Source organism: Somniosus microcephalus, chromosome 16, assembly GCF_052327205.1.
Source record: "Somniosus microcephalus isolate GS21.2 chromosome 16, FLI_Smic_1.0, whole genome shotgun sequence".
In the NCBI taxonomy this organism is placed as follows: Eukaryota; Metazoa; Chordata; class Chondrichthyes; order Squaliformes; family Somniosidae; genus Somniosus; species Somniosus microcephalus.
This window is the reverse complement of record NC_141002.1, coordinates 4,231,038-4,258,747: the sequence shown is the minus strand read 5'-3', so window position 1 is coordinate 4,258,747 and position 27,710 is coordinate 4,231,038. Positions and strand designations below refer to the sequence as shown.

Here is a 27,710-nt window from a genome sequence, read left to right as displayed (position 1 = left end):
AGTGTTTGATGGGACAGTGTAGAGGGAGCTTTACTCTGTATCTAACCCGTGCTGTACCTGCCCTGGGAGTGTTTGATGGGACAGTGTAGAGGGAGCTTTACTCTGTATCTAACCCGTGCTGTACCTGCCCTGGGAGTGTTTGATGGGACAGTGTAGAGGGAGCTTTACTCTGTATCTAACCCATGCTGTACCTGCCCTGGGAGTGTTTGATGGGACAGTGTAGAGGGAGCTTTACTCTGTATCTTACCCGTGCTGTACCTGCCCTGGGAGTGTTTGATGGGACAGTGTAGGGGGAGCTTTACACTGTATCTAACCCGTGCTGTACCTGCCCTGGGAGTGTTTGATGGGACAGTGTAGGGGGAGCTTTACTCTGTATCTAACCCGTGCTGTACCTGCCCTGGGAGTGTTTGATGGGACAGTGTAGGGGGAGCTTTACTCTGTATCTAACCCATGCTGTACCTGCCCTGGGAGTGTTTGATGGGACAGTGTAGAGGGAGCTTTACTCTGTATCTAACCCATGCTGTACCTGCCCTGGGAGTGTTTGATGGGACAGTGTAGAGGGAGCTTTACTCTGTATCTAACCCTGTGCCGTACCTGCCCTGGGAGTGTTTGATGGGACAGTGCAGAGGGAGCTTTACTCTGTATCTAACCCGTGCTGTACCTGCCCTGGGAGTGTTTGATGGGACAGTGTAGAGGGAGCTTTACTCTGTATCTAACCCGTGCTGTACCTGCCCTGGGAGTGTTTGATGGGACAGTGTAGAGGGAGCTTTACTCTGTATCTAACCCATGCTGTACCTGCCCTGGGAGTGTTTGATGGGACAGTGTAGAGGGAGCTTTACTCTGTATCTAACCCGTGCTGTACCTGCCCTGGGAGTGTTTGATGGGACAGTGTAGAGGGAGCTTTCCTCTGTATCTAACCCGTGCTGGACCTGCCCTGGGAGTGTTTGATGGGACAGTGTAGAGGGAGCTTTCCTCTGGATCTAACCCGTGCTGTACCTGCCCTGGGAGTATTTGATGGGACAGTGTAGAGGGAGCTTTACTCTGTATCTAACCCGTGCTGTACCTGCCCTGGGAGTGTTTGATGGGACAGTGCAGGGGAGCTTTACTCTGTATCTAACCCATGCTGTACCTGCCCTGGGAGTGTTTGATGGGACAGTGTAGAGGGAGCTTTACTCTGTATCTAACACGTGCTGTACCTGGCCGGGGAGTGTTTGATGGGACAGTGTAGAGGGAGCTTTACTCTGTATCTAACCCGTGCTGTACCTGCCCTGGGAGTGTTTGATGGGACAGTGTAGAGGGAGCTGTACTCTGTATCTAACCCGTGCTGTACCTGGCAGGGGAGTGTTTGATGGGACAGTGTAGAGGGAGCTTTACTCTGTATCTAACCCGTGCTGTACCTGCCCTGGGAGTGTTTGATGGGACAGTGCAGGGGGAGCTTTACTCTGTATCTAACCCATGCTGTACCTGCCCTGGGAGTGTTTGATGGGACAGTGTAGAGGGAGCTTTACTCTGTATCTAACCCTGTGCTGTACCTGCCCTGGGAGTGTTTGATGGGACAGTGTAGGGGGAGCTTTACTCTGTATCTAACCCATGCTGTACCTGCCCTGGGAGTGTTTGATGGGACAGTGTAGAGGGAGCTTTACTCTGTATCTAACCCATGCTGTACCTGCCCTGGGAGTGTTTGATGGGACAGTGTAGAGGGAGATTTACTCTGTATCTAACCCTGTGCCGTACCTGCCTTGGGAGTGTTTGATGGGACAGTGTAGAGGGAGCTTTACTCTGTATCTAACCCGTGCTGTACCTGCCCTGGGAGTGTTTGATGGGACAGTGTAGAGGGAGCTTTACTCTGTATCTAACCCATGCTGTACCTGCCCTGGGAGTGTTTGATGGGACAGTGTAGAGGGAGCTTTACTCTGTATCTAACCCGTGCTGTACCTGCCCTGGGAGTGTTTGATGGGACAGTGTAGGGGGAGCTTTACTCTGTATCTAACCCATGCTGTACCTGCCCTGGGAGTGTTTGATGGGACAGTGTAGAGGGAGCTTTACTCTGTATCTAACCCGTGCTGTACCTGGCAGGGGAGTGTTTGATGGGACAGTGTAGAGGGAGCTTTACTCTGTATCTAACCCGTGCTGTACCTGCCCTGGGAGTGTTTGATGGGACAGTGTAGGGGGAGCTTTACTCTGTATCTAACCCATGCTGTACCTGCCCTGGGAGTGTTTGATGGGACAGTGTAGAGGGAGCTTTACTCTGTATCTAACCCATGCTGTACCTGCCCTGGGAGTGTTTGATGGGACAGTGTAGAGGGAGCTTTACTCTGTATCTAACCCTGTGCCGTACCTGCCTTGGGAGTGTTTGATGGGACAGTGTAGAGGGAGCTTTACTCTGTATCTAACCCGTGCTGTACCTGCCCTGGGAGTGTTTGATGGGACAGTGTAGAGGGAGCTTTACTCTGTATCTAACCCGTGCTGTACCTGCCCTGGGAGTGTTTGATGGGACAGTGTAGAGGGAGCTTTACTCTGTATCTAACCCATGCTGTACCTGCCCTGGGAGTGTTTGATGGGACAGTGTAGAGGGAGCTTTACTCTGTATCTAACCCGTGCTGTACCTGCCCTGGGAGTGTTTGATGGGACAGTGTAGGGGGAGCTTTACACTGTATCTAACCCGTGCTGTACCTGCCCTGGGAGTGTTTGATGGGACAGTGTAGGGGGAGCTTTACTCTGTATCTAACCCGTGCTGTACCTGCCCTGGGAGTGTTTGATGGGACAGTGTAGGGGGAGCTTTACTCTGTATCTAACCCATGCTGTACCTGCCCTGGGAGTGTTTGATGGGACAGTGTAGAGGGAGCTTTACTCTGTATCTAACCCATGCTGTACCTGCCCTGGGAGTGTTTGATGGGACAGTGTAGAGGGAGCTTTACTCTGTATCTAACCCTGTGCCGTACCTGCCCTGGGAGTGTTTGATGGGACAGTGTAGAGGGAGCTTTACTCTGTATCTAACCCGTGCTGTACCTGCCCTGGGAGTGTTTGATGGGACAGTGTAGAGGGAGCTTTACTCTGTATCTAACCCGTGCTGTACCTGCCCTGGGAGTGTTTGATGGGACAGTGTAGAGGGAGCTTTACTCTGTATCTAACCCATGCTGTACCTTCCCTGGGAGTGTTTGATGGGACAGTGTAGAGGGAGCTTTACTCTGTATCTAACCCGTGCTGTACCTGCCCTGGGAGTGTTTGATGGGACAGTGTAGAGGGAGCTTTAATCTGTATCTAACCCGTGCTGGACCTGCCCTGGGAGTGTTTGATGGGACAGTGTAGAGGGAGCTTTCCTCTGTATCTAACCCGTGCTGTACCTGCCCTGGGAGTATTTGATGGGACAGTGTAGAGGGAGCTTTACTCTGTATCTAACCCGTGCTGTACCTGCCCTGGGAGTGTTTGATGGGACAGTGCAGGGGGAGCTTTACTCTGTATCTAACCCATGCTGTACCTGCCCTGGGAGTGTTTGATGGGACAGTGTAGAGGGAGCTTTACTCTGTATCTAACACGTGCTGTACCTGGCCGGGGAGTGTTTGATGGGACAGTGTAGAGGGAGCTTTACTCTGTATCTAACCCGTGCTGTACCTGCCCTGGGAGTGTTTGATGGGACAGTGTAGAGGGAGCTTTACTCTGTATCTAACCCATGCTGTACCTGCCCTGGGAGTGTTTGATGGGACAGTGTAGAGGGAGCTTTACTCTGTATCTAACCCAGTGCCGTACCTGCCCTGGGAGTGTTTGATGGGACAATGTAGAGGGAGCTTTACTCTGTATCTAACCCGTGCTGTACCTGCCCTGGGAGTGTTTGATGGGACAGTGTAGAGGGAGCTTTACTCTGTATCTAACCCATGCTGTACCTGCCCTGGGAGTGTTTGATGGGACAGTGTAGAGGGAGCTTTACCCTGTATCTAACCCGTGCTGTACCTGCCCTGGGATTGTTTGATGGGACAGTGTAGAGGGAGCTTTACTCTGTATCTAACCCATGCTGTACCTGCCCTGGGAGTGTTTGATGGGACAGTGTAGAGGGAGCTTTACCCTGTATCTAACCCGTGCTGTACCTGCCCTGGGATTGTTTGATGGGACAGTGTAGAGGGAGCTTTACTCTGTATCTAACCCATGCTGTACCTGCCCTGGGAGTGTTTGATGGGACAGTGTAGAGGGAGCTTTACCCTGTATCTAACCCGTGCTGTACCTGCCCTGGGATTGTTTGATGGGACAGTGTAGAGGGAGCTTTACTCTGTATCTAACCCATGCTGTACCTGCCCTGGGAGTGTTTGATGGGACAGTGTAGAGGGAGCTTTACCCTGTATCTAACCCGTGCTGTACCTGCCCTGGGATTGTTTGATGGGACAGTGTAGAGGGAGCTTTACTCTGTATCTAACCCTGTGCTGTACCTGCCCTGGGATTGTTTGATGGGACAGTGTAGACGGAGCTTTACTCTGTATCTAACCCGTGCTGTACCTGTCCTGGGAGTGTTTGATGGGACAGTGTAGGGGGAGCTTTACTCTGTATCCCTCGCCCCTGCCTGTGTATATGGGTGAGTCTGTTTGGTCTGGTGCCCGTTTCTGATGAAAATGTTTGTTTTCTTTGCCCCTTCAGCGAGTGGATGAATTCGTGAAGCCATGTGGCTCTGAAATGAGAACTGCACAGTCAGGGGAAGCTACCAGCCCACTCTCTGACCACTCTCCAGTACGATCACAGCCTCTGTCCTTCCCGGAAACTCCATCACCTCATTCACCAGTGAAATCTCAGCCAGCCACCACCCCTCCAGCCCAGAGTCCCGGCTCTGCCCCACCTGCCATCTGCTGCCAACTACCAACATCTCCCGAAGTGGCCAGCCCCATCACTGCTCAGTCCCCGGTGAAATCCCAGCCGGTGTCCATGATCCTGACGTCCACTCCAATAACCGAGCTCAGCGAGGACCGGCAAGGCGGCGGAACAAGTAGGGCTGCATGCCCTGCACAGGGGGGAGAGAAACCGGCCAGAAAGGATCCCGTCGACGAATTCTGGCTGAGGAGCATGGAAATTAGGAAGAGTCTTGGGGTCACTCCTCTGGACCCAACCAGCGGCTCAGAAACCAGCTTCACATTATCCACCACAGGGTCTGCCTCTCCTCAATCCTTCACCCCCGAAGAGATGTTTGAGGAGCAGAGGAGCCACACGGCGAGCCCTCCGCCACCCTCCAGAACACTGAACGTGTCTGGAGTTGAAGAGCAGGTGTCGCTGGCTCTAACCTTGAGCCCATCCATCGGCGTGGACCCCAAGAGCTCAGACGGTGGCCAAAGGGACTTGACCAGCACCTCTGGGGTGGGTCTGAACGGAAGCTTGAGCAACACCAGGACTGCTGCCAGCGACAGCCTGAATAACTCAGACACCATGTTGACACCGCCCTCCAGCCCGCCTCCACCACCCCCTGCCAACGAGGAGCCCGCAACCCTCCGACGAAAGAAGCACTGTGACAAGCGGCAGAATGCTACCAACACCAGCCCCACACTGCTAGCCAGCGACCAGCCGAACTCAGCCCAGCAGACGTCTGGCTCACAGTCAGACAGTGCAAGGAAGTCGCTGGCAGAGAGCATTGATGAGATTCCATTTGCGGATGATGTGGAGGACACGTACGATGACCGGACACCCGATTCCAGCCTTCAGGAAAGATTTTACACTCCCCCGACCAGCCGGCCTAAGCAGGAGAAGCCTTGTAATTTACATCTAGCCCAGGGCCCGAAGGCCAGAGATTCGCAGGCTACGAGTCCAAAACGGCGGCCACTGACTCAGATCTCCCCTGAGGCCAAAGAGATAGCCAAGGAGAGGATGAGGGCTCGAGAGAAGTCGGTCAAGAGCCAAGCTCTCCGAGATGCAATGGAAAAACAGCTGAGGAAGATGAAAGAAATGGAAGTGGGTGAAGTACCCCCAACCTATTCCCGGAGAGTCCCCAAACAGCCATCGGCTCAAGATGCCTGGGCCGAGACGACAGTACCCCCCACCTTCAACTTAAGCAATGGTCACAAGCTGCAGCAAGAGACCACGGTGGACAGGTTGCAGTGCCCAGCACCAGCTCAGGATCACAGCTACGAGGGCTCGGGAGCCTCCTCAGAAGGCTCGGCTGGCAAAAGCAAGAAGAGGACCTCATTATTTTCGCCCCGAAAGAACAAAAAGGAGAAGAAGTCAAAGACTGAAGGCAGGCTGCCGGACAAAGCGGGCAGCACAGCCGAGGAACTGAGCAAGCCTAGGTCGATTTGGAAATCCGTCTTTTCCAGTTACAGAAAGGATAGAAAGAAGAAGGAGGAGAAGGCTTGTCCCAGCACCCCATCCAGCAGCAACACTATCGACTCCACCACCAAACGTACCACCGACATCCTACGCACAGCAGTGGGTACGGAATATTCTACAAAAAACTTCCCCCACCCGCCCCGCGATACACTGCCCCCCCGACACGCTGCCCCCCCGACACACTGCCGCCCCGACACGCTGCCCCCCGATACACTGCCCCCCCGACACGCTGCCCCCGACACGCTGCCCCCCGACACGCTGCCCCCCCGACACGCTGCCCCCCGACACGCTGCCCCCCCCGACACGCTGCCCCCCGATACACTGCCCCCCCGACACGCTGCCCCCCCGACACGCTGCCCCCCGACACGCTGCCCCCCCCGACACGCTGCCCCCCCGACACGCTGCCCCCCCGACACGCTGCCCCCCCCGACACGCTGCCCCCCGACACGCTGCCGCCCCGACACGCTGCCCCCCGATACACTGCCCCCCCGACACGCTGCCCCCGACACGCTGCCCCCCCGACACGCTGCCCCCCCGACACGCTGCCCCCCGACACGCTGCCCCCCGATACACTGCCCCCCCGACACGCTGCCCCCCGACACGCTGCCCCCCCGACACGCTGCCCCCCGACACGCTGCCCCCCGACACGCTGCCCCCCGACACGCTGCCCCCCCGACACGCTGCCCCCCCGACACGCTGCCCCCCCGACACGCTGCCCCCCCGACACGCTGCCCCCCCGACACACTGCCCCCCCGACACACTGCCGCCCCGACACGCTGCCCCCCCGACACGCTGCCCCCCCGACACGCTGCCCCCCCGACACACTGCCCCCCGACACGCTGCCCCCCGACACGCTGCCCCCCGACACGCTGCCCCCCGACACGCTGCCCCCCGACACGCTGCCCCCCGACACGCTGCCCCCGACACGCTGCCCCCCGACACGCTGCCCCCCGACACGCTGCCCCCGACACGCTGCCGCCCCGACACGCTGCCCCCCCGACACGCTGCCCCCCCGACACGCTGCCCCCCGACACGCTGCCCCCGACACGCTGCCCCCCCGACACGCTGCCCCCCGACACGCTGCCCCCCCGACACGCTGCCCCCCGACACACTGCCCCCCGACACGCTGCCCCCCGACACGCTGCCCCCCGACACGCTGCCCCCCGACACGCTGCCCCCCCCCCGCCCCCGACACACTGCCCTTGTCACAGCATGGGCCCCTTCTTTGCACTATCACTGCATTGTAGTTTTGGGCCTCTTTCACATGCTTGTTGTTTCTTGCAGGACTCCAGCTCCGTCAACACCTGAGTTTGTCAGAGGACTCGGACTTGTCGAGCGACGATATTCTTGAGAGGACCTCACAGCGCTCCAGGCGAGAGGTACCCGGGCACGGCTGTGTGTGTGCGGGAGCTGTATATCATGTGTGTTTAAGTCCTCTTTGGGAGATCCTGGTCCCTGTGGCCTGCAGGAGTGTAAACTGCAGGCTGGCTCCCTTGTCTGTGTTGAGCCAGGCTGGGCCAGCTGGACTGCGGTTCGCTCCAGTAAGCCTGGGTGAGGGAGGGTAACTGTCCATGGGGGCTCCCTTTGTCAATCACCATTCAGTGAATACTGGCCGAGGACTGGGGCACAGGAGTCTGGGGGTGCGGGAGTGTGGGGGCTACGGGAGCGTGGGGGCTACGGGAGCGTGGGGGCTACGGGAGCCTGGGGGCTACGGGAGTGTGGGGGCTACGGGAGCCTGGGGGTGCGGGAGTCTGGGGGCACGGGAGCCTGGGTGTGCGGGAGTCTGGGGGCTACGGGAGCGTTGGGGCTACGGTAGCGTGGGGGCTACGGGAGCCTGGGGGCTACGGGAGTGTGGGGGCTACGGGAGCGTTGGGGCTACGGTAGCGTGGGGGCTACGGGAGCCTGGGGGCTACGGTAGCGTGGGGGCTACGGGAGCGTGGGGGCTACGGGAGCCTGGGGGCTACGGGAGCCTGGGTGTGCGGGAGCCTGGGGGCTACGGGAGTGTGGGGGCTACGGGAGCCTGGGGGTGCGGGAGTCTGGGGGCTACGGGAGCGTTGGGGCTACGGTAGCGTGGGGGCTACGGGAGCCTGGGGGCTACGGGAGTGTGGGGGCTACGGGAGCGTTGGGGCTACGGGAGCGTTGGGGCTACGGTAGCGTGGGGGCTACGGGAGCGTGGGGGCTACGGGAGCGTGGGGGCTACGGGAGCGTGGGGGCTACGGGAGCGTTGGGGCTACGGTAGCGTGGGGGCTACGGGAGCCTGGGGGCTACGGGAGCGTGGGGGCTACGGGAGCGTGGGGGCTACGGGAGCCTGGGGGCTACGGGAGCGTGGGGGCTACGGGAGTCTGGGGGCACGGGAGCCTGGGGGCTACGGGAGTGTGGGGGTGCGGGAGTCTGGGGGTGCGGGAGTGTGGGGGTGCGGGAGCCTGGGGGTGCGGGAGTCTGGGGCTACGGGAGCCTGGGGGCTACGGGAGTGTGGGGGCTACGGGAGCGTGGGGGCTACGGGAGCGTGGGGGCTATGGGAGTGTGGGGGTGCGGGAGCCTGGGGGTGCGGGAGTCTGGGGGTGCGGGAGTGTGGGGGCTACGGGAGTGTGGGGGCTACGGGAGTGTGGGGGCTACGGGAGTGTGGGGGTGCGGGAGTCTGGGGGTACGGGAGCATGGGGGCTACGGGAGTCTGGGGGCTACGGGAGCGTGGGGGCTATGGGAGTGTGGGGGTGCGGGAGCCTGGGGGTGCGGGAGTCTGGGGGTGCGGGAGTCTGGGGGTGCGGGAGTCTGGGGGTACGGGAGCGTGGGGGCTACGGGAGTCTGGGGGCTACGGGAGCGTGGGGGCTACGGGAGTCTGGGGGTGCGGGAGTGTGGGGGCTACGGGAGTGTGGGGGCTACGGGAGTGTGGGGGCTACGGGAGTGTGGGGGTGCGGGAGTCTGGGGGTACGGGAGCATGGGGGCTACGGGAGTCTGGGGGCTACGGGAGCGTGGGGGCTATGGGAGTGTGGGGGTGCGGGAGCCTGGGGGTGCGGGAGTCTGGGGGTGCGGGAGTCTGGGGGTGCGGGAGTCTGGGGGTACGGGAGCGTGGGGGCTACGGGAGTCTGGGGGCTACGGGAGCGTGGGGGCTACGGGAGTGTGGGGGTGCGGGAGTCTGGGGGCTACGGGAGTGTGGGGGTGCGGGAGCCTGGGGGTGCGGGAGTCTGGGGGCACGGGAGCCTGGGGGCTACGGGAGTCTGGGGGCTACGGGAGTGTGGGGGTGCGGGAGCCTGGGGGTGCGGGAGTCTGGGGGCTACGGGAGTGTGGGGGTGCGGGAGCCTGGGGGTGCGGGAGTCTGGGGGCGCAGGAGTCCAGGAGGTATGGGGCGGGGTTCCAGGTGTGTGGGGTTACGTGGGGTTACGGGTAGCACAGGGGTACATGCAGCACCCCTCTGGTCTGTGCTCCCTTCCTGTGCCACCGGGTGCCGGGCAGAAGCAGGGTTGAAAGCCTCTGATGCTCCTTTTCTCAGTGTGGGTGATTTTCTGGTCTCAAGCTTGTCATTGGTCTGCTGCACTCCCCATTCCCAGGCCGAGATTTTGCGGGGAATTTCACCATGTGCAACACTCTGTCACACTGAATTCCTTCCCCACCATACTCATACAGAATTTAAGAGGGATGTTGTGGATTGGTCAGTGTGATCAGTGATCTCTGGGCCCCACACACTGCTGTACCCCTCGAATCTCTCGGCAATCTCCTGTCACTGCTCTAACCTCTGACCCTCTTCCATTGTCCCTCTGCTCTTCTTCAGCTGCCTGCTGATGTGTTTGATCTTGTATCTGAGTTACATAAAAGGAAGGAGCAGGTACCAGAGGGCAAACTGTGGGGATAACCAGGGGGACTGGGCACAGCTTTAACGACACCGCCTTTAGATACAGCCACATGCTTCCTGACCTCCCCAGATGGAGCTTGTGGTACTCAGCACGGAGATTGTGCAATCAGAAGGATGGATTGTGTAGTGTATGTGCCTTTAAGTCAGAACTACTTTACAGCTCCTGTATACTGTAGTACCGGCAGTGACCACACCGGTATATAAGCTTTGCGCATGCCTCTGTACCCTCAGTCTAGAGATTACCCTCCTCCAGTAAAGACCTGCTATTTGTTAATGTACAGCATCCGTGTGATTATTTATCCATTGAACCACGGATCTAACAGTGGTTACGAGTGTCGATTCGAATCTACCTGCAACATAAAAGAAAGAAAAAATAAAAATAAAAATAGTCGAGGCCAGGAACACGGGTGTCGACCACGAGCAACCGCCCAGCAGTCAGGCAGAGATCCAACTTTGCAGGGGAGGCTGTGGAGAGCCGGGCTTGGTTCCCCAGCCACAACGAGCAGTAAGAGACCGACGACAGGTCCAGCGCAGACCCTTCCCGAGCAGCGGTGGCTGGAGCCGACCGACGGCAGAGAGAGAGAGCCGAGCAGCGTCGACGGGGTAAGAAAGAGGGTGAAGAGAGCAGGGCGCAGCCGGGGGTTGAGCACCGAGCGGCGTCGAAAAAAAAAACAAAACAAACCGGAGAGAGAGAGGGTAAGAAACAGCCGGGTTCTAGACTGAGCGGCGTCGAAAAATATCAAAAGAAGAACGCGCAGAGCACAGCCAGTGCTCACGGGCTGAACAGGGTCCGCGGGGCGAAGAAAGGGGAGACGCCATTGAGCCGCGGAGAAGAAGGAAGAGCGCGGGAGGCGCCATTGAGCCGCGGAGAAGCAGGGAGAGCGCGGGAGGCGCCATTGAGCCGCGGAGAAGAAGGAAGAGCACGGGAGACGCCATTTTGAGAAGCCGCAGCAGAGAAGAAGGGCGAGCGCAGGAAGGAAGGAAAGCGTGGGAGACACCATTTTGTGCCAGCGGAGAAGAAGGGGAAGCGCGGGAGGCGCCATTGGTGATAGTTAACGCACACCCAAGGATGCCGAAGAGTGGCAGTATCTCTACGTTCGACAATGAAGTCGAAGATTGGGCGACATATGTGGAACGTATTGAGGTGTACTGCAGGGCGAATGAAGTGCCAGATGCTAATAAAGCACTGGTTCTGTTAAATTCCATGGGTGCAAAAACTTATGGGTTACTGCAAAATCTAATAACCCCAGAGAAGCCGGTAAACAAGAATTTTGAAAGCATAGTAGAAATCCTACAGGACCACTTAAACTCCACACCGCTGCTGATAGCAGAACGATTTAAGTTCCATAAAAGGAACCAACACAAAGACGAAAGCAATGCTGAGTACCTAACGGAACTGCGCAAGCTATCAAAATACTGCCAGTTTGGAGCGGGACTAGCAGACACGTTAAGGGACAAGTTTGTGTGTGGGCTACAAAGTGAAGGAACCCAGAAACGGCTTCTATCAGAAAAGGACCTTACGCTGGACAAAGCTTTCAGTATGGCAGTATCACACAAAGCAGCCGCAAGGGGCGCTGCAGAGATACAACGGAGACCGCAAGAATATGGCACCAACGAAATGACCTATGGAACAGGGAAGTGCTATCGCTGCGGCAGAACAACACATGACCAGAAAGATTGTTGGTTCAAGGACCAAGTGTGCAGACAGTGTGGGAAAGCAGGACACATAGCAAGAGTCTGCAGGTCTGGGAAGAAAACCAACAGTAAGAAATCTCCACAGGAGAAGTACAAAAAGGTACACCAGGTGATGGACAGTGGTTCAGACGAACAGAAAAGTGACACAGACTCCGGAAGCAAGGAGCTGGGTTGTCTGAAACTACATAATGTAACCGAAATGGAGGATCACCAGACTATCTGGGTTACACTCAAGATAGACGGAGTCCAAGTGGAAATGGAATTGGACACAGGGTCAGCTCTAACAGTCATAAATCAAAGAGACTACAAGCGGCTATTTTCACACATACCCTTGAAAGCTACAGAGATTGTCTTGAAGACGTATACGGGGCAAAAAGTCTACCCCAAAGGAAAAATAAGGGTGAAAGTGACATATAAAGGCCAGGAATTACCTAAAATGGATATATATGTATTGCCAAATGGAGGACCACTACTGCTAGGACGTGAATGGATCCGGAAGATACAATTAGATTGGCATTCCATACAGGCACTGAAGGTTGAGGCCAAAAAGGATGACGACGTCACACCTGGACGACTGTCAAAAATGCTAACTGACGCAAAAGAAGTGTTCCAGGAGGGACTAGGAACACTAAAAGGAATAACAGCAACAATTAAAATAGAGGAAAATGCAAGCCCAAAGTTTCTGAAGGCCAGACCAGTGCCTTATGCGATCAGACCAGCTGTTGAAGCAGAGCTGGAAGGGTTGGAACGTTCAGGAGTACTGTCCAAAGTGGACTGGAGCGAGTGGGCAACACCCATCGTTCCTGTAATGAAGAGGTCGTTGAGTAATACGCCTGGGGAACCAAAGAAGGTCCGCATCTGTGGGGATTTTAAGGTGACAGTGAACCCAGTCCTTCACACGGTGCAATATCCGCTTCCACGAATTGAGGATATTTTCACCTCGCTATCTGGAGGTAAACGCTTCACCAAAATTGATCTAGCCCAGGCGTACTTGCAAATGGAGGTAGAAGAAGCTTCGAAACATTACCTTACGATCAACACTCATAAAGGTCTCTATCAATACAACCGGCTGGTGTTTGGAGTAGCCTCGGCTCCGGCTATCTGGCAAAGGGCGATGGATCAGGTCCTGCAAGGGATTCCAGGGACCCAGTGTTATTTGGACGACATCTTGGTCACGGGCGAAAATGACGGTGATCACCTCGCCAACTTGGAGAAGGTGCTCACCAGATTAAAGGAGTATGGGCTACGAGCTAATCGCCACAAGTGCGAGTTTTTCCAGAAACAGATCTCGTATTGTGGCCACGTCATCGATGAAGAGGGGTTACATAAGTCCCCTGACAAGATTGAGGCAGTAGTCAAGGCTCCAGCACCGGAAAATGTGTCACAACTGAGGTCATTCCTCGGGCTGGTAAACTATTATCACAAGTTCTTACCAAATTTGTCCACGGTATTACACCCGCTGAACACCCTACTGCAAACAGGGGTACCATGGAAGTGGGATGACGAACGTAGACGAGCTTTCCAGAAGTGTAAAGAATTGATCACATCAAAAGAGGTGTTGGCCCATTTCAACCCAGCACTACCAATTTGTTTGGCATGTGATGCATCACCCTACGGTATTGGAGCGGTGCTGTTGCACAAATTCCCAGACGGGTTGGAGAGGCCAGTAGCCTTTGCGTCTCGGTCACTAACCTCAGCCGAGCGCAACTACGCCCAGATTGACAGGGAGGCCCTCAGCCTTGTATGGGGAGTAAAAAAATTCAACCACTATCTGCATGGGCAGAAGTTCACCTTGCTGACTGACCACCAACCACTTGTCTCCATCTTTAATCCTAAGAAGGGCGTGCCAGTAATGACTGCACAGCGGTTACAAAGATGGTCCCTGTTTCTAGGGGCGAATCAATATGAAATAGAATATAAAGGCACGAGACAGCATGGGAACGCTGATGGGCTATCGCGCCTGCCACTGCCTACTGTGGAGGAAGCACCAGCAGTGGACCCGATCGAGATATTTTATTCGTCGATAATTGAACGATTGCCAGTAACAAACGCGGATATAGAGAAGGAGACCCGCAATGATCCGACGCTGTCATGGGTATATGAATTGACGGTAAGGGGATGGCCAACACATGGTGACTCACTGTTGCCAGCATTCTCATCCAGAAGAGAACAGCTGTCAGTATGCCAGGGGACAGTGATGTGTGGATCCAGAGTGGTGATTCCACCCAAGTTAAGGGAGAGAGTGCTAAATGAGCTACATGAAGGTCATCTGGGGGGAGTGAAAGTGAAAAGCCTTGCTAGGGCTTATGTGTGGTGGCCGGGAATCGATCAACAAATTGAAGACCTAACTAAGAGCTGCTTAGGATGCCAGAAGGTCCAAAATGCACCACCACATGCCCCTCTACACCCATGGGAGTGGCCCTCCTCTCCATGGCAACGGGTGCATATTGATTTCGCTGGTCCATTCATGGACTTAGTGTTCTTAATAGCAGTGGATGCTCATTCAAAGTGGCCTGAGGTGATAAAAATGTCTTCAAACACTACAGAGAAAACGATTGCAGTCCTACGGACCATATTTGCCAGAAACGGTTTGCCAGAGCAGATTTGCTCTGATAATGGACCACAGTTTGTGTCCGACGAGTTCCAAAAATTCATGAAAAGGAATGGGGTAAGGCATTACACAGCCGCCCCGTATCATCCAGCCACAAATGGATTGGCTGAGAGGTTCGTACAAACCTTTGAGAAGGCGATAAAGGCCATGTGCGACGATGAAACTCCACTACAGCATAAGATGGACAATTTCTTATTAGCCTACCGAAACGCGACACATGCAGTTACCAACCAGACCCCGGCCATGATGTTCTTTAACCGAAGGTTGAGATCTCGTCTGGACTTGCTCAGACCAAATGTGCGAAGAAATGTTGAGGACAAACAATTCCAGCACATCAATGAGAAGCCGACAAGGAGCTTCAATGTAGGGCAACCAGTCTTGGCCCGTGACTATCGAACAGAGAAGTGGCCACCCGGAACGATATGTACAAGGCAGGGGCCATTAATGTACACAGTGGATGTCGGGGAGAACATTGTGAGACGCCACGTCGATCAGATCTTAGCGTCACAGGAACGCGTCAACCCCATGTCTCGAGTACTTGGGGATGAACCCGACATACCGGTAGTATCTACTTCAGACCCAGTAGCAGTGGAACCTGATGAACTACCCGATGAAAAGGGGTCAGAATCGCCTCTGCACCAAGAACAAGAACCTCTGGAAAGGCGCTATCCCGAAAGGGTCAGGAAGCCGCCCCAAAGACTGAATCTATAAATGGACTTTTGTTATTTAATGTACATGTAAAAATGTTAATTGTTATTTGAATATTAGGGAGTATTACTAATCTAAAAGGGGAGGAATTGTAGGAGGAATTGTAGTGTATGTGCCTTTAAGTCAGAACTACTTTTACAGCTCCTGTATACTGTAGTACCGGCAGTGACCACACCGGTATATAAGCTTTGCGCATGCCTCTGTACCCCCAGTCTAGAGATTACCCTCCTCCAGTAAAGACCTGTTATTTGTTAATGTACAGCATCCGTGTGATTATTTATCCATTGAACCACGGATCTAACAGATTGCTGCTACTCCTATCACTGCCCAGTGGGGCCATGTATGGACCAACTCTCCATGGGGTTGATGCTGCTCATCTGTGTGGCCTGGCCTGAGCTGGCAGTCAGGGTCAGTGCTGCTCCCTATGCTTTCCAGGTAGGTAAGGGGTGTGTTATAAGGAGGCAAGATTATCCCAGCTCCCAAACAGAGGGTGAAGAGGGCCCTGAGACACTACAACTGTAGGCTTCACACCTCTCTTACACTGCCTGAGGGCCTGACTTTCAATTGGCAACTTCACAAAGGGACACCGTTAGATCAGATGTTGCATGGGAGAGAAGGGGATACATTGATAGAGGAGGAGGATAGGTCAGTGTGATTGATCAGATAGAGGAGGAGGGTAGGTCAGTGTGATTGATCAGATAGAGGAGGAGGGTAGGTCAGTGTGATTGATCAGATAGAGGAGGAGGGTAGGTCAGTGTGATTGATCAGATAGAGGAGGAGGGTAGGTCAGTGTGATTGATCAGATAGAGGAGGAGGGTAGGTCAGTGTGATTGATCAGATAGAGGAGGAGGGTAGGTCAGTGTGATTGATCAGATAGAGGAGGAGGGTAGGTCAGTGTGATTGATCAGATAGAGGAGGAGGGTAGGTCAGTGTGATTGATCAGATAGAGGAGGAGGGTAGGTCAGTGTGATTGATCAGATAGAGGAGGAGGGTAGGTCAGTGTGATTGATCAGATAGAGGAGGAGGGTAGGTCAGTGTGATTGATCAGATGGAGGAGGGTAGGTCAGTGTGATTGATCAGATAGAGGAGGGTAGGTCAGTGTGATTGATCAGATAGAGGAGGAGGGTAGGTCAGTGTGATTGATCAGATAGAGGAGGAGGGTAGGTCAGTGTGATTGATCAGATAGAGGAGGAGGGTAGGTCAGTGTGATTGATCAGATAGAGGAGGAGGGTAGGTCAGTGTGATTGATCAGATAGAGGAGGAGGGTAGGTCAGTGTGATTGATCAGATAGAGGAGGGTAGGTCAGTGTGATTGATCAGATAGAGGAGGATAGGTCAGTGTGATTGATCAGATAGAGGAGGAGGGTAGGTCAGTGTGATTGATCAGATAGAGGAGGAGGGTAGGTCAGTGTGATTGATCAGATAGAGGAGGAGGATAGGTCAGTGTGATTGATCAGATAGAGGAGGAGGGTAGGTCAGTGTGATTGATCAGATAGAGGAGGAGGGTAGGTCAGTGTGATTGATCAGATAGAGGAGGAGGGTAGGTCAGTGTGATTGATCAGATAGAGGAGGAGGGTAGGTCAGTGTGATTGATCAGATAGAGGAGGAGGGTAGGTCAGTGTGATTGATCAGATAGAGGAGGAGGGTAGGTCAGTGTGATTGATCAGATGGAGGAGGGTAGGTCAGTGTGATTGATCAGATAGAGGAGGAGGGTAGGTCAGTGTGATTGATCAGATAGAGGAGGAGGGTAGGTCAGTGTGATTGATCAGATAGAGGAGGAGGGTAGTTCAGTGTGATTGGGACTATTTGCTGGTCTGGAGGGTAAATGCTGACATGGATGCTGGGCTGAATGGCCTGATTCCGTGTTGTAACTTATATCTATTTCAAAGTTGAATGTCACAAGCTCACCATGAGGGGAATTGCAGCATCAGGCTGACCACACTGAGAACAAGCCCAACAGCAAGAAAGGAAGTGAGTGAGGCGTGCGGGAGGCTCTGTGAGTGGAGTGTGGGGGGGGGGGGAAGAGTCCATGATTCATTCATCAGAAACGGACTCTGGGTGGAGGGGGGTGGGGACAGTGGGGGGTCTCTGGGTGGAGGGGGGTGGGGACGGTGGGGGGTCCTCGGTGGAGGGGGGTGGGGACGGTGGGGGGGGTCCTGGGTGGAGGGGGGTGGGGACAGTGGGGGGTCTCTGGGTGGAGGGGGGTGGGGACGGTGGGGGGTCTCTGGGTGGAGGGAGGTGGGGACGGTGGGGGGGGGTCCTGGGTGGAGGGGGGTGGGGATGGTGGGGGGTCTCTGGGTGGAGGGGTGCGAGGACGGTGGGGGGGGTCCTGGGTGGAGGGGGTGGGGACGGTGGGGGGTCTCTGGGTGGAGGGGGGTGGGGACAGTGGGGGGTCTCTGGGTGGAGGGGGGTGGGGACGGTGGGGGGTCTCTGGGTGGAGGGAGGTGGGGACGGTGGGGGGGGGTCCTGGGTGGAGGGGGTGGGGACGGTGGGGGGTCTCTGGGTGGAGGGGTGCGAGGACGGTGGGGGGGGTCCTGGGTGGAGGGGGTGGGGACGGTGGGGGGGGGTCCTGGGTGGAGGGGGTGGGGACGGTGGGGGGTCTCTGGGTGGAGGGAGGTGGGGACGGTGGGGGGGGGTCCTGGGTGGAGGGGGGTGGGGATGGTGGGGGGTCTCTGGGTGGAGGGGTGCGAGGACGGTGGGGGGGGTCCTGGGTGGAGGGGGTGGGGACGGTGGGGGGTCTCTGGGTGGAGGGGGGTGGGGACAGTGGGGGGTCTCTGGGTGGGGGGGGTCCTGGGTGGAGGGGTGTGGGGACGGTGGGGGGGGTCTCTGCGTGGGGGGGGGTGGGTACGGTGGGGGGGGGTCCTGAGTGGAGGGGGTGGGGACGGTGGGGGGGGTCTCTGGGTGGAGGGGGGTGGGGACGGTGGGGGGGGTCTCTGGGTGGAGGGGGTGGGGACGGTGGGGGGTCCTGGGTGGAGGGGGTGGGGACGGTGGGGGGTCTCTGGGTGGAGGGAGGTGGGGACGGTGGGGGGGGTCTCTGGGTGGAGGGGGTGGGGACGGTGGGGGGTCTCTGGGTGGAGGGGGGTGGGGACGGTGGGGGGTCTCTGGGTGGAGGGAGGTGGGGACGGTGGGGGGGGTCTCTGGGTGGAGGGGGGTGGGGACGGTGGGGGGGGTCTCTGGGTGGAGGGGGGTGGGGACGGTGGGGGGTCTCTGGGTGGAGGGAGGTGGGGACGGTGGGGGGTCACTGGGTGGAGGGAGGTGGGGACGGTGGGGGGGTCTCTGGGTGGAGGGGGGTGGGGACGGTGGGGGGTCTCTGGGTGGAGGGAGGTGGGGACGGTGGGGGGGGGTCTCTGGGTGGAGGGGGGTGGGGACGGTGGGGGGGGTCTCTGGGTGGAGTGGGATGATGGGGTGTTCAGCAGGTGTGGGAGCTCGCAGCACAGATTGGGAAATATCTAATCATACTGATCACATTGCAGAGGATTAAAGATCGAATACTGTGTCCAGTCCTCTACCATCCCAGCAATCGGCTCAATGTAGGATCTTAGCTCGGTCAGCCTTTATTAGTGCAATAACTGTGGTTAGTTAGTGTATCTTAGTGCGCTGTGGTTAGTTAGTGTATTGAGTGTCGTGTGGGTGGTAAGAGTAATGACTGCTGTGTGTTTGGTAAGTGTACTGAGTGCGGTGTAGTGGGTTTGTGTGTTTGTATAGTGTGGCTGGTTAGTGTGTTTGTTTAGTGTGGCTGGTTAGTGTGTTTGTATAGTGTGGCTGGTTAGTGTGTTTGTTTAGTGTGGCTGGTTAGTGTGTTTGTTTAGTGAGGCTGTATAGTGTGGCTGGTTAGTGTGTTTGTTTAGTGAGGCTGTATAGTGTGGCTCGTTAGTGTGTTTGTATAGTGTGGCTGGTTAGTGTGTTTGTATAGTGTGGCTGGTTAGTGTGTCTTGTTAGTGTACCAATATAGTGCAGTTGGTTAGTGTGTCTCTATAGTGGGATTGGTTGGTGTGTCTGGTTAGTGTAGTTGGTTAGTGTGTCTGTATAGTGGAGTTGCTTAGTGTGTCAAATTTGTGTGGTTGGTTAGTGTTTCTGGTTAGTGGGGTTGGTTAATGTGTTGATCTGCTTGACTAATCTGGAATTTTTGAGGATGTGACTGGTAGAATAGATAAGGGAGAACCAGTGGATGGGGTGCATTTGGACTTTCAGAAGGCTTTCGATACGGTCCCGCATAAGAGATTAGCATGCAAAGTTAAAGCACATGGGATTGGGGGTAAGGTACTGACTTGGATAGAGAACTGGTTAGCAGACAGCGAGCAGAGTTGGAATAAACGGGTCTTCCGAGTGGCAGGCAGTGACTAGTGGGGTACTGCAGGGATCGGTGCTCGGACCCCAGCTATTCACAATATATATTAATGATCTAGATGAGGGAACTAGATGTAATGGCCCAGAAATTCGGGTCGGGGGTTTCCGCGGGTGCAAGCCTCCGACCTGCACTTACCTTGCGCGCCGGCCGTTGAGCTGTGGGCTCCCGTGGTATTCTGATCCTGGGCCTCCTCCAACTGCCAGCGCGCAGTGCTTGCGTATCCCAGGGCGCAGTTAGTTCGATGCATCCCCTGGGATCACGTGGGCCATGGAGAGCCAATGGTAGCAGGGAATGCTTCATTCATAAGTTTGAAGGAAGAGCTGTCACACCTATAAATACAATAAGCCCCAAAACATCACTAAAACCTCAAATAATTTTTTTTTTAAATCACATTTTTAAAATAAACTATAAATTACATGAAATAACTATTTTAAACAATAATTTAAATTGTTGAAAAAATTAATTACAGTTTCTAATGGGGCTAAAAATAAACTTACCTTTCTTTAAAGTATTTAAAAATAATAAACCTGTGGAAAAAATGTTTTAATTTTAATTAATTCCCCACTTACCTTGTTAAAAGCAGGGCTTGCACCTGCTTTTTAAAAGTTTAACTGCTGGAGACTTACCCTCCTGGAAAAACCTGCAAAAAAAACGTAAGTTCGATGCGCACGCGCTGCCTCTCCTGCGCACGCGTTCGACTTCTGAACCCCTTCTTTCAGGGGAACGGAAGTGCCAGTTTCCCGCGCATGCGCAGTGCATGCACAAAACCGGCACTTTCGTTAGGCCTACGCATGAGTACCCCGTGCGTACTCACGCGTTGGGACCCGAATTTCTGGGCCAATATCTCCAAGTTTGCAGACGACACAAAGCTGGGTGGGCGCGTGTGCTGTGAGGAGGATGCAGAGAAACTCCAGTATGACTTGGACAGGTTGGATGATTGGGCAGATGCAGTATAATGTGGATAAATGTGAGGTTATCCACTTTGGTGGCAAAAACAGGAAGGCAGATTATTATATGAACGGCAATAGATTGGGTAAAGGGGACTTGCAACGAGACCTGGGTGTCCTTGTGCACCAGTCGCTGAAGGTAAGCATGCAGGTGCAGCAGTCGGTTCAGAAGGTAAATGTTATGTTGGGCTTCATAGTGAGAGGATTCGAATACAGGAGCAAGGATGTCTTGCTGCAGTTGTACAGGGCCTTGGTGAGACCACACCTTGAGTATTGTGTGCAGTTTTGGTCGCCTTATCTGAGGAAGGATGTTCTTGCCATGGAGGGAGTGCAGCGAAGATTCACCAGACTGATACCTGGGATGGCAGGAATGATGTATGAGGAGAGATAGGGGCGATTGGGCTTGTATTCGCTAGTTTAGAAGAATGAGAGGGGATCTCATTGAAACTTATAAAATTCTAATAGGGCTAGACAGACTAGATGCAGGAAGGATGTTCCCGATGGTCGGGGAGTCCAGAACCAGGGGTCAGAGTGTAAGGATAAGGAGTAAGCCATTTAGGACAGAGATGAGGAGGAATTTCTTCACCCAGAGAGTGGTGAACCTGTGGAATTCTCTACCACAGAAGGCAGTTGAGGCCAATCATGAAATATATTCAAGAAGGAGTTAGATATATTTCTTAAGGCTAAAGGGATCAAGGGATATGGGGAGAAAGCAGGGACAGGGTACTGAATTTGGATGATCAGCCATGATCTCATTAAATGGCGGAACAGGCTCGAGGGGCCGAATGGCCTACTCCTGCTCCTATCTTCTATGTTTCTGTGATATAGTGGGGTTTGGTTAATGTGTCTGTATAGTGGGGTTGGTTAGTGTCTCCAGTTAGTGTGGTTGGTTAGTGTGTCTGTACAGTGTTATTGGTTAGTCTGCCTGGTTAGTGTGGTTAGTCTGTGTTTGTGACTGTGATCTGCTCTGATTCTGTCCATCGGTGAGCTGTTCTAAGTTGCTGTGTTTCTTTCCTCCTTGAGTCTATCTATGTTCCTCACGCTCTGGCATTCAGGAGATCGTATGCATGCAAGGTAGAGTGCATTTATAATCTGTGTCTAATAGCTGCCCCCACACTCAGCAATAGGGGAACAATAACAGATAGCAATGAGCAGGCAGCAGCACACTGGTTTGAAGGATATGAACGATCCCAGCAGCCATGTACTGAGCCTGCGAATCGGTGCAGGTGTATTTTCTTTACAAAGTGCCCTTTATGTTGCCTGTTAACAAGCAGTTTGAATCATTGGGTCTGTCTCCAGTAGCGTGACAGTGAAATCACAGCCATCTGATTATTCCCGAGCCTTAAATATGTCCACAACTGGGACTGCCCTTCTGCATCTGCCTGCCTGTGTCAGTAAGCACCATTAGAAGGGCCTGTATCCCTGTTCACTGAGGCTCTGGTACTGCCTGCACTGTGAACACGGCTGTTTAGATCCCCCATTTCATGGCTCCACTTTAATCGCGCAATGTGTTACATGACATGGCTCATTCCAGTAAATCAGACCCCCTCCCTGTCCCCTCAGGTCAGAGGTTGGGCATTCTACACTTGACCTTTCACTTCTGGAGTTCCCAAAACATTCCTCTGCCATCGCACCAGATCTGGTATTACACAGAATTACATGGAATTTACTGCACAGAAACAGGCCTTTTAGCCCAACTGGTCTATGCCGGTGTTTATGCTCCACACGAGCCTCCTCCCACCTTATTCATCTCACCATATCAGCATATCCTTCTATTCCTTTCTCCCTCGTGTTTATCTAGCTCCCCCTTTATGCTATTTACCTCAAATAATCCATGTGGCACCGCTTTCTGCATTCTAACCACTCTCTGGATAGCGCAGTTTCTCCTGAATTCCTGATTAGATTTATTAGTGACTATCTTGTATTTAAGAGTGTTTTCTCTCTCTCTTTGCCCATCCTTTCTGATTCACCCAGTGTCCTCCTCAATACATCTTTCTGGTTTTCTTTTCTGAGTCTTTCTCTCATCCAATCTTCCCTCCATAACAGTAATTAGCCTCTAATTTAGCTTAGAAATGTATGAATAAAGGAACAGAAGTAGGCCTTTCAGTCCCTCAAGCCTGTTCTGCCATTCAATTAGATGTTTAACAAAGCAACCAGTTAATCCCATCAATTAATCCCATTAGTTAATCTGCAGCAGTTAATACCACTAGTTATATTACATTACATAACATATCTACATTACAACAGTGACGACACTGCCAAAGTACTTCATTGGCTGTAAAGCACTTTGGGACGTCCTGGGGCCATGAAAGGTGCTACAGAAATGCAAGTCTTTATTTTCTTTCTTTAATCCCATTAGTTAACCACATTAGTTAATCCTCTACAGTTAATCATCATTATTTCATTCCCCTCAATGAATCCTCATTAGTTCCTCAGTACGCCATCAGTTAAACCCATCAGTGAATCAATATGTGGTGCTCTCCTTTCCTGTGCTTTCATTGTCTTTACTCCCCTGCCCTTTCAGCCTGGGGTTGCCGTTTGGTCCCCACTGACTCCCCCACCGTCTCCTCACTGACTCCCCCCACTGTCTCCCCTCACCGACTCCCCCCACTGTCTCCCCCCACTGTCTCCCCTCACTGTCTCCCCCCACTGTCTCCCCTCACTGTCTCCCCTCACTGTCTCCCCTCACCGACTCCCCTCACCGTCTCCCCCCACCGTCTCCCCCCACCGTCTCCCCTCACCGTCTCCCCCCACCGTCTCCCCCCACCGTCTCCCCCACCGTCTCCCCCCACTGTCTCCCCTCACTGTCTCCCCCCACTGTCTCCCCTCACTGTCTCCCCCACTGTCTCCCCTCACTGTCTCCCCTCACTGTCTCCCCCCACTGTCTCCCCCCACTGTCTCCCCCCACTGTCTCCCCTCACTGTCTCCCCTCACTGTCTCCCTTCACTGTGTCCCCCCACTGTCTCCCCCCACCGTCTCCCCTCACCGTCTCCCCCCACCGTCTCCCCCACTGTCTCCCCCCACTGTCTCCCCTCACTGTCTCCCCCCACTGTCTCCCCTCACTGTCTCCCCCACTGTCTCCCCTCACTGTCTCCCCTCACTGTCTCCCCCCACTGTCTCCCCCCACTGTCTCCCCTCACTGTCTCCCCCCACTGTCTCCCCCCACTGTCTCCCCCCACTGTCTCCCCTCACTGTCTCCCCTCACTGTCTCCCCCCACTGTCTCCCCCCACTGTCTCCCTTCACTGTCTCCCCCCACTGTCTCCCCTCACTGTCTCCCCCACTGTCTCCCCTCACTGTCTCCCCCCCACTGTCTCCCCTCACTGTCTCCCCCCACTGTCTCCCCCCACTGTCTCCCCTCACTGTCTCCCCCCACTGTCTCCCCTCACTGTCTCCCCCCACCGTCTCCCCCCACCGTCTCCCCCCACCGTCTCCCCTCACCGTCTCCCCCCACCGTCTCCCCTCACCGTCTCCCCCCACCGTCTCCCCCCACCGTCTCCCCCCACTGTCTCCCCTCACTGTCTCCCCTCACTGTCTCCCCCCACTGTCTCCCCTCACTGTCTCCCCTCACCGACTCCCCTCACCGTCTCCCCCCACCGTCTCCCCTCACCGTCTCCCCCCACCGTCTCCCCTCACCGTCTCCCCCCACCGTCTCCCCCCACCGTCTCCCCTCACCGTCTCCCCCACTGTCTCCCCTCACTGTCTCCCTCACTGTCTCCCCCCACCGTCTCCCCTCACCGTCTCCCCCCACCGTCTCCCCTCACCGTCTCCCCCCACCGTCTCCCCCCACCGTCTCCCCTCACCGTCTCCCCCACCGTCTCCCCTCACCGTCTCCCCCCACCGTCTCCCCCCACCGTCTCCCCTCACCGTCTCCCTCACTGTCTCCCCCCACTGTCTCCCCCCACTGTCTCCCCTCACTGTCTCCCCTCACCGACTCCCCTCACCGTCTCCCCCCACCGTCTCCCCCCACCGTCTCCCCCCACCGTCTCCCCCCACCGTCTCCCCTCACCGTCTCCCCCCACCGTCTCCCCCCACCGTCTCCCCTCACCGTCTCCCCCCACCGTCTCCCCTCACCGTCTCCCCCCACCGTCTCCCCCCACCGTCTCCCCCCACCGCCTCCCCTCACCGCCTCCCCCCACCGTCTCCCCTCACCGTCTCCCCTCACCGTCTCCCCCCACCGTCTCCCCTCACCGTCTCCCCTCACCGTCTCCCCTCACCGTCTCCCCTCACCGTCTCCCCCCACCGTCTCCCCCCACCGTCTCCCCTCACCGTCTCCCCCCACCGTCTCCCCTCACTGTCTCCCCTCACTGTCTCCCCCCACTGTCTCCCCCCACTGTCTCCCCCTCACTGTCTCCCCTCACTGTCTCCCCCCACTGTCTCCCCCTCACTGTCTCCCCTCACTGTCTCCCCTCACTGTCTCCCCCCACTGTCTCCCCTCACTGTCTCCCCTCACTGTCTCCCCTCACTGTCTCCCCTCACTGTCTCCCCTCACTGTCTCCCCCCACTGTCTCCCCTCACTGTCTCCCCCCACTGTCTCCCCTCACTGTCTCCCCCCACTGTCTCCCCCCACTGTCTCCCCCTCACTGTCTCCCCCCACTGTCTCCCCTCACTGTCTCCCCCCACTGTCTCCACCTCACTGTCTCCCCCCACTGTCTCCCCTCACTGTCTCCCCCACTGTCTCCCCTCACTGTCTCCCCCACTGTCTCCCCTCACTGTCTCCCCCTCACTGTCTCCCCCCACTGTCTCCCCCTCACTGTCTCCCCCCACTGTCTCCCCTCACTGTCTCCCCCACTGTCTCCCCTCACTGTCTCCCCCCACTGTCTCCCCCCACTGTCTCCCCTCACTGTCTCCCCCACTGTCTCCCCCCACTGTCTCCCCTCACTGTCTCCCCTACTGTCTCCCCCCACTGTCTCCCCCCACTGTCTCCCCCCACTGTCTCCCCCCACTGTCTCCCCCACTGTCTCCCCCCACTGTCTCTCCTCACTGTCTCCCCCCACTGTCTCCCCCCACTGTCTCCCCTCACTGTCTCCCCCCACTGTCTCCCCCACTGTCTCCCCCCACTGTCTCCCCTCACTGTCTCCCCCACTGTCTCCCCCCACTGTCTCCCCTCACTGTCTCCCCCCACTGTCTCCCCTCACTGTCTCCCCCCACTGTCGCCCCTCACTGTCTCCCCCCACTGTCTCCCCTCACTGTCTCCCCTCACTGTCTCCCCCCACCGTCTCCCCTCACCGTCTCCCCTCACCGTCTCCCCCCACCGTCTCCCCCCACCGTCTCCCCTCACCGTCTCCCCCCACCGTCTCCCCCCACCGTCTCCCCTCACCGTCTCCCTCACTGTCTCCCCTCACTGTCTCCCCCCACTGTCTCCCCCCACTGACTCCCCCCACTGACTGCTCACTGTCTCCCCTCACTGTCTCCCCTCACTGACTGCTCACTGTCTCCCCCCACTGTCTCCCCCCACTGTCTCCCCTCACTGTCTCCCCCCACTGTCTCCCCCCACTGACTCCCCCCACTGACTGCTCACTGTCTCCCCCCACTGTCTCCCCCCACTGTCTCCCCCCACTGTCTCCCCCCACTGACTCCCCCCACTGACTGCTCACTGTCTCCCCCCACTGTCTCCCCCCACTGTCTCCCCTCACTGTCTCCCCTCACTGACTCCCCCCACTGTCTCCCCTCACCGTCTCCCCTCACCGTCTCCCCCCACCGTCTCCCCCCACCGTCTCCCCCCACTGTCTCCCCTCACTGTCTCCCCCCACTGTCTCCCCTCACTGTCTCCCCCCACTGACTCCCCCCACTGTCTCCCCTCACCGTCTCCCCTCACCGTCTCCCCCCACCGTCTCCCCCCACCGTCTCCCCCCACTGTCTCCCCTCACTGTCTCCCCCCACTGTCTCCCCTCACTGTCTCCCCCCACTGTCTCCCCCCACTGTCTCCCCTCACTGTCTCCCCCCACTGTCTCCCCCCACTGTCTCCCCTCACTGTCTCCCCTCACTGTCTCCCCCACTGACTCCCCCCACTGACTGCTCACTGTCTCCCCCGATTCCCATTGACTTCAGTTTTACTAGGGCTCCTTGATGCCACACTCGGTCAAATGCTGCCTTGATGTCAAGGGCAGTCACTCTCACCTCACCTCTGGAATTCAGCTCCTTTGTCCATGTTTGGACCAAGGCTATAATGAGGCCGGGAGCCGAGTGGTCTTGGTGGAACCCAAACTAGGCATCAATGAGCAGGTTATTGGTGAGTAAGTGCCGCTTGATAGCGCTGTCGATGGCACCTTCCATCACTTTGCTGATGATTGAGAGTAGACTGATGGGGCGGTAATTGGCCGGGTTGGATTTGTCCTGCTTTTTGTGAACAGGACATACCTGGGCAGTTTTCCACAATGTCGGATAGATGACAGTGCTGTAGCTGTACTGGAACAGCTTGGCTAGAGGCGCAGCTAGTTCTGGAGCACAATTCTTCAGCACGATAGCCGGGATGTTGTCGGGTCAATAGCCTTTGCTGTATCCAGTGCGCTCAGCCATTTCTTGATATCACATGGAGTGAATCGAATTGGCTGAAGACTGGCTTCTGTGATGATGGGGACCTCAGGAGTAGGCTGATATGGAGCATCCACTCGGCACTTCTGGCTGAACATGGTTGCAAACGCTTCAGCCTTGTCTTTTGCACTCACGTGCTGGGTTCAAATGTCCTATGGTCTAAATGTCCTCAGTGGTAACCTGGAAGAACCTTGAGCATTAAAGTTCAGTGTAGTTCTGACTTTGTCAGCCATGGGCAGTGCCGTTCTTGTGGAGGGGTTGGGGGCAGGTCAGTGAGGAGCATATGTTTCAACTGCGAATTGAAGCCTCCGCAGGCACTGGTCCCCTGACACCCCCAGTGTGGATTCGGGCGGTGGAGTACTGGTAGCTGGGTGCAGTGCTCTCTCTGGTGCAGTCTGACCTGTCCGGCTTCCCTCCATTGGTTCTCCACTTCATCCTCCAAAGAGTAGCAATATGGGGGAATCCCCATGGGGAAACCCATTGTGCCACTAATAGAGCAGTTAGCACGAGAATTGGCACAGAGGCTCCTGTAAACACAAAAAACGTGGCTCAGAAATGACTTAAAAATTGAAAACCAGTCTTCTTAACAAGCTCTTTAAATGAACTGCGATATCAAATTCGATCCCTTTGGTTCCCTGGGTGCCAGTTATATATGGGCAGGTGGATTAAGTGTGATGGACGCAGGAGCCTCATGAAACAGTGATGTGAATATAACTTGGAGGTATGGCC

The 27,710-nt window shown here is 55.9% G+C and overlaps 1 protein-coding gene across 4 annotated transcripts in view; it reads left to right on the top strand.

Moving 5' to 3' along the window:
- The window catches only part of mical3a (microtubule associated monooxygenase, calponin and LIM domain containing 3a), a 706,722-nt gene that overhangs the window by 628,930 nt on the left and 50,082 nt on the right, over positions 1 to 27,710 (top strand). For all 4 annotated transcript variants that reach the window (XM_086008561.1, XM_086008560.1, XM_086008562.1 and 1 more), the window contains 2 exons: positions 4,624 to 6,397; positions 7,579 to 7,673. In XM_086008561.1, the coding sequence (XP_085864687.1) occupies positions 4,624 to 6,397; positions 7,579 to 7,673 (1,869 nt within the window). The remainder of the gene's footprint in view (positions 1 to 4,623; positions 6,398 to 7,578; positions 7,674 to 27,710) is intronic.